This window comes from Hyalella azteca, unplaced genomic scaffold (assembly GCF_000764305.2).
Source record: "Hyalella azteca isolate HAZT.00-mixed unplaced genomic scaffold, Hazt_2.0.2 contig14097, whole genome shotgun sequence".
Classification (NCBI taxonomy): domain Eukaryota; kingdom Metazoa; phylum Arthropoda; class Malacostraca; order Amphipoda; family Hyalellidae; genus Hyalella; species Hyalella azteca.
The window spans coordinates 211120-228460 of NW_025943995.1; the positions used below are offsets into that span (position 1 = coordinate 211120).

Here is a 17341-nt window from a genome sequence, read left to right on the forward strand (position 1 = left end):
GCATCGTCACCATTGAAGAAAATATTACAATAGGAAGCGTCAAGGCAATAAAGGAAGGCACGTAAATAGGTTTGAGTGACAACAATATTGCAAGAGAAAAGATGGACAAATACATTACCCATATCCACAATAGGGAAGCAGCAGGAAAAAAAGAGAAATAAGGCATTAGCTGGATCAAAATTATAGTCCTACCAAATGAATTGACATCAATAGTTTATTTGAATGAGTATATAAATTTTGTAATCCGACATATAATAACTGCAGAGCATGCAAAGCGAGAGAATTCCTAAGCATTAAATCATTAAAAAGGTAAATTTTCAATAAATTCAGCACCGTTCATCAAGAATTTGCGATGATTCTTATAACTGCTTAAAAGCTGAAGGAAGGTTAGAGTAAAACAAGAAATATACTTGTTTAAAGTCTAAGACTACGAGTTCAACAAGGCTGAGACTACAAACATGATAGTAAAAAATTACTAGTATCATTCAGATAACGTGTACCCGACAATGCCGACATGTTAGATAATGAATCAACAGGAGCCTAGAGCCACACGGTTACAAATAAAACTTCATTTTTCTACATTTTTCATCTTCAGTGATATGATGATAGTAAAGCCGGTCTCGTCTGCGACAGCTTATTTTGGAACAATACCAGAATAGTCAAGAGGCTATTTTTTTTCTTATTCGAAAAATTCTTAAAGATGATATGATAGGTAAATCATGATATATTCGGAAATCGAACGTGTAAATGTAGATGATATGAACGTTCCGATGAATCTGTAGGCTGTAGCTGAGAACATTGAATGACTAGAGACGAGTAAAGTAGGCAGAAGGTTTTAACACATTGATCAAGATAGCCTCACATGCGTCTTACCCGCACTCATGCCGCATCCAGAGGTCCTTGCAGGTGAAGGGCGCTAGGCAAGTCACGTTGTTGCACTGGTCTTTAGACTCGCAGTTGCGCTTCAAGTGCCGGAACATCGTCGCCTGGCCCCACTGAGTACCGTTGAGCCCAGGTGGTAACGGCAAGTGCTTGCCTTCCAGCCGGATGTCATTCAGACAACCTGGGGCCAGAGAACATGGTTAAAATGTGCACAACAAATTTATTCATAACTACAAATAATTATAAAAATATAACTCAGTACTCACTGCAGCGAGTGACAGAGAGCGCAATTTCTCGTCGACGAAAACGTGAAATCACGGACGGACGAACGGACAGACAGACGGACGGACATGAGTACAATAGGGCATTTTTTTCCATAAATGAATAAATACGCTAAAAAGAGCAACCAACATAGGCCCAGAGATATCTACTCAATTGATCAAACATGCACTGGAAAGAAGTATAAGAAAATGGAGTCACGATTACTGTAAACACCACAATCATCCAACCATCCTTAAACTTAAATTACTCTGCCAGTCCGGTAGAAACCAGCACTCTATGCAGAACAAATACACTCCAGGCCATTCTGTACAGAGAACTAACTAGTGGCATACATTTAAAACTGCACTTGATCAAGCTCAGCGATTGATGCATCTCGATTAAAGTATTTAGTTATGTTCGGGGGCAAACAAACCAGTCAAGGCATTATCCCTAATAAGAGAACAGCACACTAGCAACACTGACCGAGCTTGAAGTCGTTGTAGACCTCAAAGGTCCTGATGCCCGTGTACTCGGCCTTTCCACCAGCATAAACACCCTCCTGCTTGTCCACATCCATTAGCATGTGTCCGCTGAAAGCGACCGTCTCGTTGTACCGCCGTCCTTCCCCGCCGTCCAGCATGAGGATGGCAGTAGAGCCATGGCGCTCGACCACAACTGAGTGCCACTGGCCATCATTCACCGTAACGGCAGAGAGCCAGAGATCGTGTTCTTCAGTGCGCAGGCTGTTGAGGTTGTAACGGAACCGCAGGTTACCGTCCTTTATTTCTAGGATGCCGTACTCGCGGTTGTGCTGATCTGAGATACGGAACAGCTCGCCATACTCTTGCCATGTGCGGAACCTAAGCTGAATTTCAGTACTGAAAGCGTTCGGTTTGAAAGATAGAGCATACTTGACGTAAGACTGAGTCTCAAAGTAGGAGGAGTTGGTTTGTTCCTCACAAGAAGGTCCGGTCCAGCCAGGCTTGCATTTGCACACGGGGTGACTTATGGATCCCGCGCAGATGCCGTTAGGGCCACAGTTTGCGATGATGGTGTTGTCTCGGCACGCTTCTTCTAGCTGTGGGCAGCCCATCTGAGTGCCTCTAGCCATACCGGGTCTTGTCAGGTCATAAAGCTCACTGTTGACCATCAGGTTCCTGATGCACCCCATAAAAGGTCTACCGTGAGGGACATGGGACCAGCCATAAGCAGCTGAGTCAGGCTGTTCGTGAGCCAGGCCACCCAGCTGCAGGGGAGCGTTAACGTTGAGGTACTCGTTGAAGCGAGGCACTGCGCCCGTTGCCTGGCAGCCGGAAGAGTCGAAGATTGGATCGCTGCCATCCTCAGGCTCCGTTACTTCAGCTCCCAGGCAGTGGTCCACGTCAATTCGAACATTCTGAAGACAAAGATGAACATAATAGGCAGTGAATAAAATGTTTAAATTTGAACATAACATATGTAGCGACTGAGAGGATCAATTAGGACGAACATTCAAGAAATAATGCTAAGTAAAATTGAGTAAAAAGTGACTAAATTAGATATGGAAATTTAAAAAATCGTGGAAACATGGCACGAAACTAAATTCCGCCATGAAAAGGCTTCACAAGAACAAGATTTACCAAATGAAGTAATATAAATGATTGATTGAAATGAAGTAATGGTCAGACATGTAGTGGTCCACTAGGTCAACATCAAATCTCACCTCGGTGTCCCAGAAAACGTCAATCTGATGCCAGTTTCCATCGTTAAGGTTACTCTTGGTATTGACTTTGAGCTCCAACGTCCCTGAGCCGAAGTCTATGAGCAGCCTCGGCCGTCCACCTTCAAGCTCGATCGCGATGAAATCGGACACTTTGATGCCGTCAGCCTCGGGAGGAGTTATGGGCCCGTTGTAAAGTAACAGTCCGTCAGGTCGCCGCGTCAGGAACTCAAGACTGATGTGCGAGTTATCACACATGGCGAGAGCAGGGAACCAAGCATAACCGGTTCCTCTGAACGACCTGGTGGTCATCTGGCATCTCGGTCCATCATATCCTTCACGGCATCGACACCGCACTCCAGACTTGCTGGTCATGCAGCGGCCGCCGTTAAGGCATGGGTTCGGGCGACAGCTTTCCTCAGCTGAGAAGTTACGAGCACCACAAGTACACTTGGATAGCGTTTGCGTGCGCACACCCACCAGAGATGTCCTATTTGCGTTCACCAAATATGGGTACGAAGAAATTACTAGTTCGTTCGTACAAGAGCCTTCACACGCCACGTTCTCATAGAGACATTCATCAATGCCAACCATGGTGATGTTGATGCCAAGTTCTGACTCTATTTCAGCTCTGTGCTGGAGCACCAAGCCATTCAGTTTAACAGGCTGATAATATGGTGAGCCATGAGCTGAGAAACGCACGTCAGTGACTGGCGGACGCGTTTTGTAGAGTTGGACGCTGAAGACGTCGACGTTAGTGAGAGGAACGTTAACGAGCTGAGCGATCTTCTCCCTGAACATTTCATACTTGCTCTTGACAATACGCTGGTTGCGGTAATCCCAGATACGGATGAAGTCTTCGTCGGTCATGTTGGCTATCCGAATAGAACCAGAATTGATGACGGCAATTTCAGGGATGTCTTTGACACGCACTGTCACGTTAGCCAAGATGTCAGTCTGCGTGTGTTTCCGGTCGTAAACGTAAAAAGATAAGAAGTATTTTCCTTCTGGAGTGCCGCGCTTCACGCTAATCATGCCGTCATCTTCATTCAGAGTAAAATTAGGGTTCTTAGGTCCAGCAATTGTGAACTTCTTATCAGGCAAGTCCCAGTCATCCAAGTCAAAGACGTAAACTCTTCCAATAGGAGTCTCAGAGCTTGCGTTGGCCTTACCTCTGTAGTTGTAAACAAAGATGTCCTTGGACCCGGGCTGCATTTTGTTGTCATTCTCATCGCCTATGATGATGGTAAGAGTAGAAGTGCCCGTCATTTGGGGCGTGCCAGCGTCCTTTATGACAATTGGCACGTGATATTCTTTACGCAACTCTCGATCAAACGTTCGTAAGGAGGATATAATAGCCATGCCATCACCATTAGCACCTTTTGGAATGTGCTCCACCTTGAACGAGGCTCTGATCTCATCAGATGCCGTTGAATCCATCCGGAAATGGAACGGAGGTCCATTGCCCTTAGATCGATCATCATCATCGGTTGCTAAAACTTCGACAATTTTTTTGGGCGTTTGGTTTTCGGGCAGCACAGGACGATAATCCTTTAGGAACCTTGGCGCGTTGTCATTAATGTCCTGCACGATAACCGTGAGCGTCGCAGTAGCAGTCTTATCAGGGGTGCCGTCGTCTATGGCTAAGATTTTAACAGAGTGTCGAGGATTCTCCTCCCTGTCAAGGGTCCTTTGAATTTTGACGGTGCCGGTACTGTCGATGGCAAACTGGCGTCTTCGGTCCGACGAACGATCGATGGCGTAGGACACTTTGCTCTGGCCTCCCTGATCGGGGTCGGTCGCTTTGAACGTCTCCAAACTCTTACCAACTTCAGCGCTCTCGTACACCGGCACTTCAATGTTTGCTTTAACAAACTGCGGTTTGTTATCATTAATATCCCGCAGCTCTACTTTCACCCAGGAATATGCCACGTGATATTTCTCAGCATCGTTATCCTCTCCTTTGTCATTTACTTGAATTTTGAACCTAAAGCCACTCCTCTGCATAGGGTCTTCATAGTCCAAAGGCTGGACTATCTTGAGCGAACCTGTTCCATCATTGTTGCGCACCATAGTGAACTTGTCCGCGCCGAACCCTGAAGGTTCTATCACTTTGTAATGGAACTTGTTGGTCTCATCGTCGTCTTGTACGGTCACTGTAAGAATGGCTTGGTCAGGCAACACCGTCCCGTCCGTCTCGTCCACTTCTGTCACCCATTCTTCTTTCGTGAACTTCGGGGGCATGTCGTTTATGTCACGCACACGGATGCTTGCAGTGCCAGTACCTGAGAACAAAGCAATTATAGAATACAGTATCCTGAAACAGCAGCATTTAAAATAAAATTAGTTAAATTTCTTAACGTATCGGCTGATTTTAAACGACAAAAATAAAAGGGATTAAATGCGGTGAGTTAAATTTCCAGATCATTTCAATGGACTAATACATGATCCAGCCTAAACCCCTTGCATAAATTTGCACTCCCTGCGGCCAGTGCTTATGATGTTAGTGTCAGTACTCCGAAGAGATAGCACATAATAACCCTATTCGACTGCATAGGTAGTGTGGCTTCAAAATATACGATTGTAACGTTACTTAATTTGTTGTCTGACAATGGTTGAATGCTAATTGAAAAAAAAATCATGCGTCTGAAGATCACGTAGCACAGACCTTTAAGGCCACCCCCATCAACAGCCACCACTTGTATGGAGTAGTCGGGGGTCTTCTCCCTGTCGAGGCAGCACACGGCCGTCTTGATCACGCCGGTCTCGGGCTCGATTTCAAAGATGGGAGTGGCAGTTTTCTCGTCGATGACGTTTTTCTCGATGCTGTAGGTGAGCTTAGCGTTGGTGCCTTCCTTGGGGTCGTCGTAGTCCTCAGCAGTCATGGTCATCACGACCATGCTGCGGGTGCCGTTTTCGGTTACGTTCCCGTAGTAAATCATCTGTAACGTAACCCGTAGTAAAATTAATAATGTGCTTATAAATTTTAATAGTTTAATATCATCAATACAAGTTTTAAATTAATGTCATTAGTTTTTATGCCGTCCACTAACTAATGAACTAAACGGAATAATCTAAGCAAAACTTTGAACCGAAACCTGACGTGAAAATCGTAGGTCAAAACTTAAATGATGGCGTGAATGCGCGAGGCCGACCTGAGGGAAGACGGGCGCGTTGTCGTTGATGTCTTTGAGGTTGACTTGCACGTCCGCGTAGCCCACGAGCCCCGTGCCGCCCTCGTCCTGGGCGAAGACGGTGAACCGCCACGTAGGGCGGCCCTTGGGGTGGTCCCGGTCCAGCGGCTGAGGAAGTAACGGTCGCAACATCAGTTACGTCAACGTCACCAAATTGCACATCATAACTCGTTCGAATGCCGTTATTTAACACTCCCATACCCTCCAACGCAATTCCCTAGATGTTTTTGGTAGGTTTATCCAGACAAATTTGTAAAAATGCATAATACATCAAAAACCTTCGGAATCGTTGTAGATAAAAGCCCTTTATATTTCGGGAAGAAGAACTTAGCATAAAAATTTCAATGACAACAACTAATTAACATAATATCCAAGTTTTCGCACTTCAACACAAGCCCCAGATCTCTGAGTGTCTAAGAAGTGGTGGTAATCTGGCCTGCGATGTCGGAGACTTCCTGGGCGGACATCACGAGTAGGCCAAACGTCAGTAGGCCGTGTAGCTGGAGCCTGGCTACACGACAACACAAGCACCTACTTAGATTTCGTAGATGGCATCTAACATGACCTTGTACGGTATAATGCACCCACCTTGCGCATGTAGATGGTATCTAACATGACCATGTGCGGTATATTGCACCCACCTTGCGCACGTAGATGGCACCTGAGGTGCGGTTGACCTCAAACTTGGAGTTGTCTGGGTTGTCGTTGTCGATGCCCTGGCCGGTGAGGAAATATACAATATCCTGGTGACGATCTCTGTCGCCGTCCGCTGCCGTCACCTGTGCGCCACATGCCAGTTTTATTTCTCATACTGCAGCAGAAGTCGTTAATCACAATATATATGACAGCGTTTTCAAAGGATTTAGTACTCAAGTAGTTCATAGAGTAGTCAATCAGATTCATGAAATAAAGTTTATTGCACCTATAGTGATGTTTTACAGTCGATTTTAAAGAATTTGACCGCATCACGATGATAATGTATAAATAAGAAAACTAATGTTGCACATTGAAGTGAACAGAATGATATAAGTTTAGTGATCACACAACGTCGCATGCAATTACTTACCACACACACTAAACCTACGTGAACTAACTACGGTAACTGAGACTAATTAGAGAAGACAAAAATTTACAGCAAAATCAGAATTTAATTGAAGAAAGGTGCAATTAATGGCAAAAATATACATATATAAATGATACGGGCATTCGACAAATTATGGATATTTAGGAGAATAATACTTTTGGGACAGGTGTTTAGATTGCTTTGCATTCAGGATAATTTGTGATCGGTAAGTTGCGACTGTAGTCAAAGGATAGTAGGCCAGCTCCTATACTACAACCTTTTACTGTAGTAAAAGGAAGTAGTATTAGGGCTGGCGTTTTTTAAAGGTTGTTAGAAATGTTATTGGCTGGTTTTCAACAAAACTTGCATTCAAGTCAATTGTTAATTGTATGCAAGTCGAGGGTAGACCTACATGGGCAGGTGATAACACAACAGCTGGTTGATCATGCCTACAGTCACTTTTATCTCGAACCAGCTAATGCGTTTCATTTCGTTAATTATTTACTTGTATCTCAAGAACATACAAACATTTGTAAATAAATTTCTGCAACGTACCACAGCTAACGGTTGCAAGAAAGTTCAGTGTAGTACTATGGGCAGTAGCAAGCCAGGCGACACTTGCTGCAGCCAGCGAGGTGAGAAATGCTTGGCGATTATCCTCCAACTCTGCGCTGCAGGTTCCAACAATAACTTCTGACAGCCGCTATCACGCTCGTTTGTTTACTCTGTGCACGCGAGAACAAAAAGGGACTCACCTGATATTTTTCATCTGCAGCATCTTAGCGCTCTCACAAAAGTAAGTGTCGTTAGCAGCTTGATATTCGAGCACAGAACTACCTGCACTGACTCGTCCTACCTGCAGCAGCTGCACCGACAGGTCCTACCTGCAGCAGCTGCACTGGCAGGTCCTACCTGCAGCAGCTGCACCGACATGCCCTACCTGCAACAGCTGCACCGACAGGCCCTACCTGCAGCAGCTGCACCGACAGGCCCTACCTGCAACAGCTGCACCGACAGGCCCTACCTGCAGCAGCTGCACCGACAGGTCCTACCTGCAACAGCTGCACCGACAGGTCCTACCTGCACCTACCTGCAGCAGCTGCACTGGCAGGTCCTACCTGCAACAGCTGCACCGACAGGCCCTACCTGCAGCAGCTGCACTGGCAGGTCCCTGAACTCCTCCTGCAACTCAGCCTCGTAAATGGGCTGTTCAAAAACTGGCGGGCGATCGTTGACGTCGTTGATTTTGATGACAACTTTTGTAGAAGCTTCATTGACGCTGTCGGTGGCGACCATCTCCAGCTCATACTGCCCCCAAAAGAGGCGGCAGTTAGGGTATGCACACGGACACAAACGTGCACGTAGGACTACGAGCAGAGGAGTCAAGGATTAAGTGTACGAGGGATAAGCAGGTACCAGTCATGGCTTCGCCAAGACTTCACAAGACAATGGGGATAAAATAACTGCCGATGCATCTGGAAACCAAATGGGGGTGAATCTCAACTTGTGGCTCACAGCAGTGTGATAAATTAGGGTGAAAAGGAACGATGAATGCTTGAAGTGCATGCGTGCCGGCAGCGCTGTGCGCAACATCGATGAAACATTCATCAGAACATGTGTAGTTAGGGGCATTAGGGTGAGACATGCGTAGGTAATTAGTGGGACAAAAAGTTCCAGACGACACACGATCAGCGGGTAAGTGAAGCGCAGCACATCAATCACGAGAAGAACAAAATAACGTCTAACAAATGTGCAAGAAAATCAAAGAAGCTGAAAAAAACAACTAAAGTGAAAATTTTCGCGGACATCACACGTTTAGCAGGCAAGAGAAGTACAATAAGAACAAGACAGAGGAGAATAAGAGAAGCATGGAGAAGAAGAATGACCGTGAGGATATTCTTAGGAAGTCCCCTGTCGTCCTCCTCGGTGATCTGCGTCTCGTAGAGAGGGCGGTCGAACATGGGCGGGTTATCGTTCACGTCCTTGACGTGTATCACAACCGTCGTGTGGTTCTCATTGCGGTTATCTGACGCCACCAGCCGCAGCTCGTACTGAGGACACGTGGCATGACACACTGGAGTGGCCTCAACTGATAACAGTAACCTCAACTGATAACAGTGGCCTCAACTGATAACAGTGGCCTCAACTGATAACAGTAGCTTCAACTGATAACAGTGGCCTCGACTGATAACAGTGGCCTCAACTGATAACAGTGGCCTCAACTGATAACAGTGGCCTCAACTGATAACAGTGGCCTCAACTGATAACAGTCGCTTGCACTATTAACGGTAGCTTGAACTAGAAACCTGTACGTAACTGAGAATAGCAGCTTACACTGCCAACACCCTTCACCCAACTACCAAACTGAGATATTTGCCCAACCGCCAGTAAGGAGAATTTATCAGAACACACAAGCTGCTCTCTGCTCGTGCACTAACGCACTTCACAACACTCCTTACACACACACACTCTCTCTCTCTCTCTCTCTCTCTGCACACGCAACACTCTATACACATGCAATAATGCACCTCAACACACGCATCAGTAGGCCCAATAAACGCTCAGAAATACGCACTCTCCTGTCCTCTAGACGCGCATTTATACACATCTAACACACGCACAATACACCTCATACTCTGAAGATTAAACCCTCGGCACGGTCATTAAAACACCGCGGTCCCCAAGGAAAAGCAAGCAGAGACCCCGGACGGAAGAAGATAGCCACGTGGCCGCTTAAGCAGGAAGCACTCAAGACGATAGATCCAAACGAGGAGTTCAGTTGAAGAATCCAATTGAAAAATTCAGTTAAAAAGTTCGATAGTTGCAACAGCGGGTAAGTGGAAAGACATCATTGGGGGAAGTCAAGCGTAAGGGTCCCGCCATAGAGGTACGGGCCATTAAGAACGGAAACCCATAGGCCCGATGATAGATCTCGGCGGGCTCACGCGGAAACCAGGAAAAAACAGTTATTATTCACCGTGCTATATCAAACCATACTACATCAATGTATTTTCTTAGCCAGGGTTAGACACGTTAATATTCGTATGTTGTAGTGGAACATTAGACTGAGAAGAGGCAATAGTAGGGAAATGTAATGAAGCTGCACGAATGTCTGTAGCAATGATACCCGCGACAGCTGGTGTAGGGGGCAAAAATAGCACTATGAGGACATCCTTCCGAGGATAATAAAGTGACACATCCTATGATATGCATCACTTGCTAACTTCTGTCGCCAGTTATACGAAGCTCATAGCAAATACAATGCAATGAAATATAGCATAATTCAATTAAATACCAAAGAATGTGCTTCAACATTATTATTTATGAAACGGACAAAAACATATTTCGGCAGCAAAAATTGAAGAAATACCGACTCAGTAACTCAGTTTCGTTCGTTTAAGGACATACATACATACACAATATATATGAGCTATCTATATGTTCCCATTTGGTTGAGCAAATATATATTTGTAGTAGTTTTGTTTGAATATTTCCTGCTGTCTTCGCTTCAATAGTTAAGATTACCACGATAACAACATGACTCTAGACGAGTTCTGACAATAACTATAGTCAGCCACAATAACTATTTTAATAACACAAAAATCAGGGCTCTGGTGATCGGCCTCGGAGGATAAGTGCTTTGTTATGAGCGTCTGGCACTGAAGGCTTCAAGTTGACATCAAGGCAATATTATTAGCGGTACTTCTTGACATGTATTGAACTAAGTTCTGAAACGGATCATTTGTTAAATCAAAAAATCCGCTTATTTTTACCTAGTCTTAAATCAAACTTCTTTATCAATCGTATCAGGTAATTAGACTAACCGGTTGAAAGAACTATCCGGTTATAAGGAAGAACCGGTTTCAGGACTCAACCGCTTATTGGGACCTAAAGGAACACGTCCCCCGTTTAGGTCACTTCAACCCGGATATATTGTTAAGCAGCACTGCAATTTGACCGAACAGGAGGCATTAGAAGTAGACTTCCTTCAATTTTTTTTCTCACTATCAAACTTATTCATATTTTATTGATACTGTAACGTGCCCTCGAAGTTCGATCAAACCAGATGCCACGACAATCGCTTCGCAGAATAACAATATGAATAATAAGAAAAATAATAATAATAATAACTAACCCGCTTGCGCGTCTCGTAGTCGAGGGGGCCCGCCACGTAGATGGCGCCCGTCATGTTCTTCACGGCGAACGCTCCTCCGATGTTGCCGTTCGTAATCTCGTAGCGGATGCGGGAAGCTGAACACATAACACATCTTTAATGTTGTGTATCATTGCGGTGATGATGTGTAATGCTGTGCTATCATTGCGGTGATGATGTTCTAGTGATAGTATGAGGACACTACAATTCACTCTGAAAATCGGAGTGAAGAAAATTTTTCGTCTACAAGTAAACGTTTCCTCATCAAATAGTGACTACATTAAAAGAATAAAGATAATCTATAGCAGAAAAAGATGATAAAATGTGCATGGAAACAGAATTATCACGAAAACATCACGGTTGAAATATTAAACAGTATCAAATGAGAAAGAGCAACGAAGGATAAGCATTTAGGACGATTTAGTACAGATGACTCAGAAACGTCGCCTGAAGGTGGGCACGAGAAAGGTTAGTGCGGATGGCTGACGACACATCACTGACAGATGATCAAATAAAGAGGTCCCCTAATGACGATGCTGGTCAAATAGGATGATTAAACAGGATAATTAAATAGGATGATATGCCACAGAAGGATGATAGGATGCGGATGACTTACACTCGTCTTGGTCCTTGGCAGTGACGGTGAGGACTGTGTGCTGGATGTCCTCGTTCTCATCGACCTCGGCCTCGTACAACGTCTTGTCGAAGTAGGGAGGGTTGTCGTTCTTGTCCGCGATCCCGATACGGATGAACTTCGTCACTGTCCATACATTACGTACACGATTAAGAACAGGAACTGTTGTTATAACGTAACAAATTAGAAATGATTGCGATACGAATGAACTTTGTCACAACCCATTCATCACGTATGCGCGATTTAAAAAAAATAATTACATTTTTTTCAATAATGCGTATGTTTGTATGTTCGAAGCATGACACTGTGAATGCATAGAATACATTAGAGGGTTATGTATAGGAAGAGAGGCAGCCACACGAGGGTAGGAACTGACCGGTGTTGGGGCGGCCGTTAGCGTTAGGTCTGGCAGAAGCCGCGCCATCCCTAGCCTCCACCTCCAGCGCGTACGCCTGCTTCTCTTCTCTGTCAAACTCCATGCGCGTGTAGATCTCTCCTGTGCGTTCCCTGTGGGGTCATGTGCCGTTAATAACTCAAGATGCTTTCAAATTATGGAATTATTTATTGATTCTTCATTTATTGAACTTGCTGTTTATAATGTCACGACAGGAAACTGACCAGTAATACTCGTCGCAAATTTAATACTGACACTTACTACTCTAAGCTACCCCTTAATAGTTAACAAGTTCAAGCTATCAAACCAACTGATCGCTGCATAGATTTATTAAGGGATGAACTAACCTGATCTCGAAGTAGTCCTTGCCTTCGTTGCGGGGGTTGTCGACGATGCGGTAGAGCACCTGTAACACGTGCAGGCGTCAGGCGCATAATATCGACCTGCTTCATATTATGAGCACATATTTATAACAGCTGCATGTCTACAGCGTCTCTATCATGATAAACTGTAATTAGAACACAGCTGCCTAATAATAACAATAGACAAAACCCATCATCTCTACGTTCATGGACCAAATCGAAGTTTTTAAGAGCAAATTAACTCAGTGACTGCTGATGGTGATCTTAGTTAGCAGTTATTTAGGTATGAACAACATTGACGGTATGAATAACGTTTCTGGATACAAAGGTCTCAGATCTTTCTGCAGATCTAAAATAGGTTATCAATTCAAAGTATTGTCCAAGTGTTCATGTTATGACAAGTACCTCAATGTAGAGTAAATACCTCGTTTCGCTGCCAATCAAACGAATAGTAACATGTTTTAGGACAATCCTTTCTTTATCGGGTTGGTACCTTGCCGTAGCGTATGTAAATTATTGTACGTTAAGTACATTGTTGTAGGATAAATACATTTTTGAAGGTAATTACATTACTGTAGGGTAAGTACATCATTGTAGTGTAAGTACATTGCTGTAGGATAAGTACATTATTGTAGGTTAAGTACCTCATTATTGGGGTAAGTGCCGTCCTTATCGATGGCGTTGACCTGCGTCACTTTAGTGCCTATAGGCTCGCCCTCAAGCACCGTCTCCTGCTCGCGCTCCGTGAACAGCGGGATCTCGTCGTTGACGTCCTCGAGCACCACGTATATTGTCGCTTCTGATGCCAGTTGTTGCGGCCCGTTGTTCTGTGCCATACAATCCGCAAATAATTACTAGCAGTTAACAGGACAAGCAAGCTATAACCCCTATACAAATTAAGCATCACCAAGTTGATTCTGATAACGTGACCAAGTGAAGTCGTACATCAGGATGTACAAGTTTACAGTCGGTGTAGTGCAAGGCTATTATCATAAGGAAATTACATAGCAAAGAAACGTCATGCACGAACCTCGACACGGACGGTGAGGTTGTACTCCTTGATGCTCTCATAATCAAGCGGATGATTAACTTTGATATCGGCCCATGTTTCGCCGTTGTCAGGTCGCTGCTGCAGGTAGAAGGTGTCGTGCTTGTTGGTCTGCGCCGTGGAGCCTCGTATGATGCGGTAGAACACCACAGGGTTCTCTTCTATGCCAGAGCTGCTCGCGTGTGTTCAATGCCACACAAGTAGGGTGGGTACGGTGAACACAACACAAGTCAATGTGTTCACATCACATTTTTTCAATATTTTCGGATCGCCAAATGCGTTTGGATCATCACACGTGTTCGAGGCACAGACGAGAGGTCAGGACGTCCAAGAGACGAAGATCAGAGTGGAGGAGTTGAGAGAATATATGGGTTAAAATTGCATAAGGAAGGTGATAGAAGTAGAGCATAAAAAATTATTTATATCAGTTATTTCAAATTATATCAGGTAATCCCGAGCACCCAGGGGTGACTGGGTCAAAAAGTACACTGACAATCATTCCAACTATAATCCAGATGAGGTCAACCAGGACAAATAACTTCCAAATTGAAACATTGTAAGCCTCATATAGATCAAGTTGGAGGTTGGCTAGGGCAGTAACATGGGAGTAATGTTGAAGCGATGAGAGATTTGCTTTGGTTTAGTGTCAAGTGACAGGCTAGCGGGTTGAGCTCTACGCATGAGTTTCTCAACCAGCCACTCCTGAGCGAGTGCACAACACAATAAAAATTGAACATACTTTAATCGATGTTTAGTAGGCAGTATTTAATGTTCCAGTAAATAAGTTGAAATAAATTTAGAAACCAAAGAATAGAAAAGACATACAGGCAGAACAAATATGTACAAATCAAATCATTACTAGAAGCAGTTACTGAACACGCTGTGAGTGTGAACATTACGGGACGTCTATTGAAGCGCGCGCTAATGGACACACGTATTATATGCTATGGGTTTGATAAGTTGGTTTCATATATACAGCATGCTAGGTTAGTAATATAAATACAACATATTATGTTGGTAGAATACATCCAACATGTTATGTTGGTATATGAGAGAAGTAGGTCTGCGTTGCGGTTATGAAATACGGATGCTACCTATGCATGTATTCGGTATTCTATGTATACGCTATCACCTACTCACTAGGTAATGGCTTCTACTGCAGCACGTACGGTGCCTATGTAGCAGAGAAATATTGAGCAAAGTAACACGCAGAAAAAAATGAATGCATCATATTGTCCAAATAAAGACTTTTCCTACAGCAAGAGCAAAGAACGGACGTATAGCACTGATACACGTGCTTTTACTGGTCCAACTTGATCAGGTTAAGACATAAAATAGAAAAAAAGTCTATCGCTATTTGGACAAAGTGTCGTAAATTTCTCTGAGTAAAGAGTAGCACGAGACGCTAGCTAAGATACCGTATTACCTATAGATAATCAATTAGCTACAGTTACGCAGAGAACGCTAGCTAGGCGTTGATGGCGTCAATAAAGGCAAAGTTAAGTACGCTAAATATTGAGACCTTGATATTCTCGTGACGCCTACCAGTACGTGATCCTTGCACGTTGATGCCTGTACCACGCTTACACTGGCAATCAAATTGGAGGCCAATTTAATTAGCATGAGGACGTGTTCTTTGGTTGGGCTCTTAGGACATAATATGAGGCACCTACATCTTAATTGTTTGTTGCTTGGTCTCATTTGAACTATATTTGTCGTCATAACTGGAGGTCCAGTAAAGATTCATTAGTCAAAGTAAGAAACTATAGGTAAGACAAGATTATCCTTTGATCCCAAGTCAACCAAAGTTCTAGGTCAGTCATCTACCTACCGATGTCTCACTATAAGCTCAAATCTTACGCGTTATCATTAGTATTGGATACTGAGACTCAGCGAACATAATTATACAAGTCATATAATAACAAAAATGCTTATTCAACCCCATTGCGTTGCCATGTGAACATCCATTAGGTGCACGTCACAAAACAGATGCCGCCCGCTGCTCAGCAAACTCAAGGCTCCATGACGCCTTGTAGGTGCAACATAAACAACACGCAAATATAGTGCCGAGGAGGGGGCTAAACTAATGCGTGCTATAGTGCCGGTACACAAGATATGTCATTCAATGATTCTTCACATGAGGCACGTTGGTCTGTGCACATTTCAATGGCTGAACACATTCGAAGTATCATAAAGAGTGGATGAGTAATTTTGTGTGAGTGAGTGCGGCATTTTACTGGTATAAGGTGCAGTAGGGATGTGCAATTAAAATGTATGCGGTGACAAATGACAGTAAATATAGGAATAAATTGTAAATAAATATGTGTGCTAAATAATAATGTAAATCATAGTACTACGATGTTACTAGAAGAGAGCCTATCAAATCAGGTACCAATGAGAGCTATACGCTGTTATCTCAGGATGTACGGGACACTACGAAGGATGAACTTGTACGGTCTAGCAAGAGAAAGTTATCCATATTAATTTGTTACGAATCACAAAACTGGGTCATTAGAAAATAAATCAATGCACACGTCGAAGAATATTCGAATATTATAGGTGAGCAGGATAACTAATGAATTTCTAATGTAAAGGTCGTCTTAAAAACGCCCTCAGAAACAAGAGGGCACGAAAGCTCTACTTGGTGTGGGGGAATTAAGCTAGGATGACTCGCGAGGTATGGAGGAGGCTCTAAAGCAAGCCGCAGAGGGCCTTAACCCTCTACCGCCTGACATGAGTAACCGGAGTAATATTGTCACAAGCATACTTCCCAAAAAGGATACGTAGTGAGCGCAAAATGACTTGCACTGATGGTTGCCGCTTCCTACCACAACTTTAAAATGTTCCCCGTTGCGTACAAACGTCCTCAGGTTGCTACAAACAATAGTTCACGTATAATTGTATGTTCCCGGAGCGTGACATACGGCGGTAGAGGGTTAAACAAGGTCCCACAACTATACTTGGCCCAATAGCTAGCCTCAAGTGCGGTAAGCAGGAAAGGACTTGCCTATAGAATGGCATGTTTTTCTGGTTTCAAGTTGGATTGCGTGCAAGGTGCCGCATTATAAAAACGACGCAGCGTCTGACGTCCGACAACTTCAAGCCAACGTTCGGGGGCAATGACAAACAGGATGAAACAAGGGCCGTTCTCTTATAAATGAATCCGAAGAACCTCAATCTTGAGTTCACGGAAGGCTACAAGCGGTATCGATATTCTCTAACTAGATTTTGCCAAACCCTCCAACTCTTCCTCAGACGCTCAACAGTCGGATCTGTCACCAAATTATTGTTCTCCACCCGTAACCGAAGCTCACAATGCCGATCACGTACTCACTGAAATGTTAACCAGATTCTGAGGCACTTCTTCTGCTAGGCCATCGTACTCGTACGGTATATCTCGCACGGGGCGTTATTTATTCCCTATAATCTAAACCCGACTGAGTTACATTCTTAACTACTGTCGATGAAAAATATAGTACTTAGTATTCCACTTTCCACTACATATTTCAAGGTAGTTTTATGAATTCGGAATTGAATGACGTTTACGCAGCGCGGTCGTCCCAACTAATGCCTAAACTCACAGGATGCGCAGTAACAATATCAATGGTTACGTAAAACTACAAGGAAAATAGCAGTGTTTAGTTCTGAGCA

At 44.0% G+C, this 17341-nt stretch overlaps 1 protein-coding gene across 8 annotated transcripts in view; it reads right to left on the reverse strand.

Annotated features, from left to right (window-relative positions):
* The window catches only part of LOC108673239 (neural-cadherin), a 63749-nt gene that overhangs the window by 6892 nt on the left and 39516 nt on the right, over positions 1 to 17341 (reverse strand). For 4 of the 8 annotated variants that reach the window (XM_018161038.2, XM_018161036.2, XM_018161037.2 and 1 more), the window contains 13 exons: positions 13673 to 13862; positions 13287 to 13469; positions 12628 to 12686; positions 12263 to 12393; positions 11869 to 12012; positions 11235 to 11350; positions 8246 to 8407; positions 6678 to 6815; positions 5998 to 6144; positions 5511 to 5784; positions 2846 to 5127; positions 1627 to 2539; positions 874 to 1063 (listed from right to left, as the gene is read on the reverse strand). In XM_018161038.2, the coding sequence (XP_018016527.1) occupies positions 874 to 1063; positions 1627 to 2539; positions 2846 to 5127; positions 5511 to 5784; positions 5998 to 6144; positions 6678 to 6815; positions 8246 to 8407; positions 11235 to 11350; positions 11869 to 12012; positions 12263 to 12393; positions 12628 to 12686; positions 13287 to 13469; positions 13673 to 13862 (4929 nt within the window). Of the gene's footprint in view, positions 1 to 873; positions 1064 to 1626; positions 2540 to 2845; positions 5128 to 5510; positions 5785 to 5997; positions 6145 to 6677; positions 6816 to 8245; positions 8408 to 8985; positions 9151 to 11234; positions 11351 to 11868; positions 12013 to 12262; positions 12394 to 12627; positions 12687 to 13286; positions 13470 to 13672; positions 13863 to 17341 lie in introns of all 8 variants that reach the window. The other 4 variants (XM_047883949.1, XM_047883947.1, XM_018161032.2 and 1 more) reach the window with 1 other exon arrangement.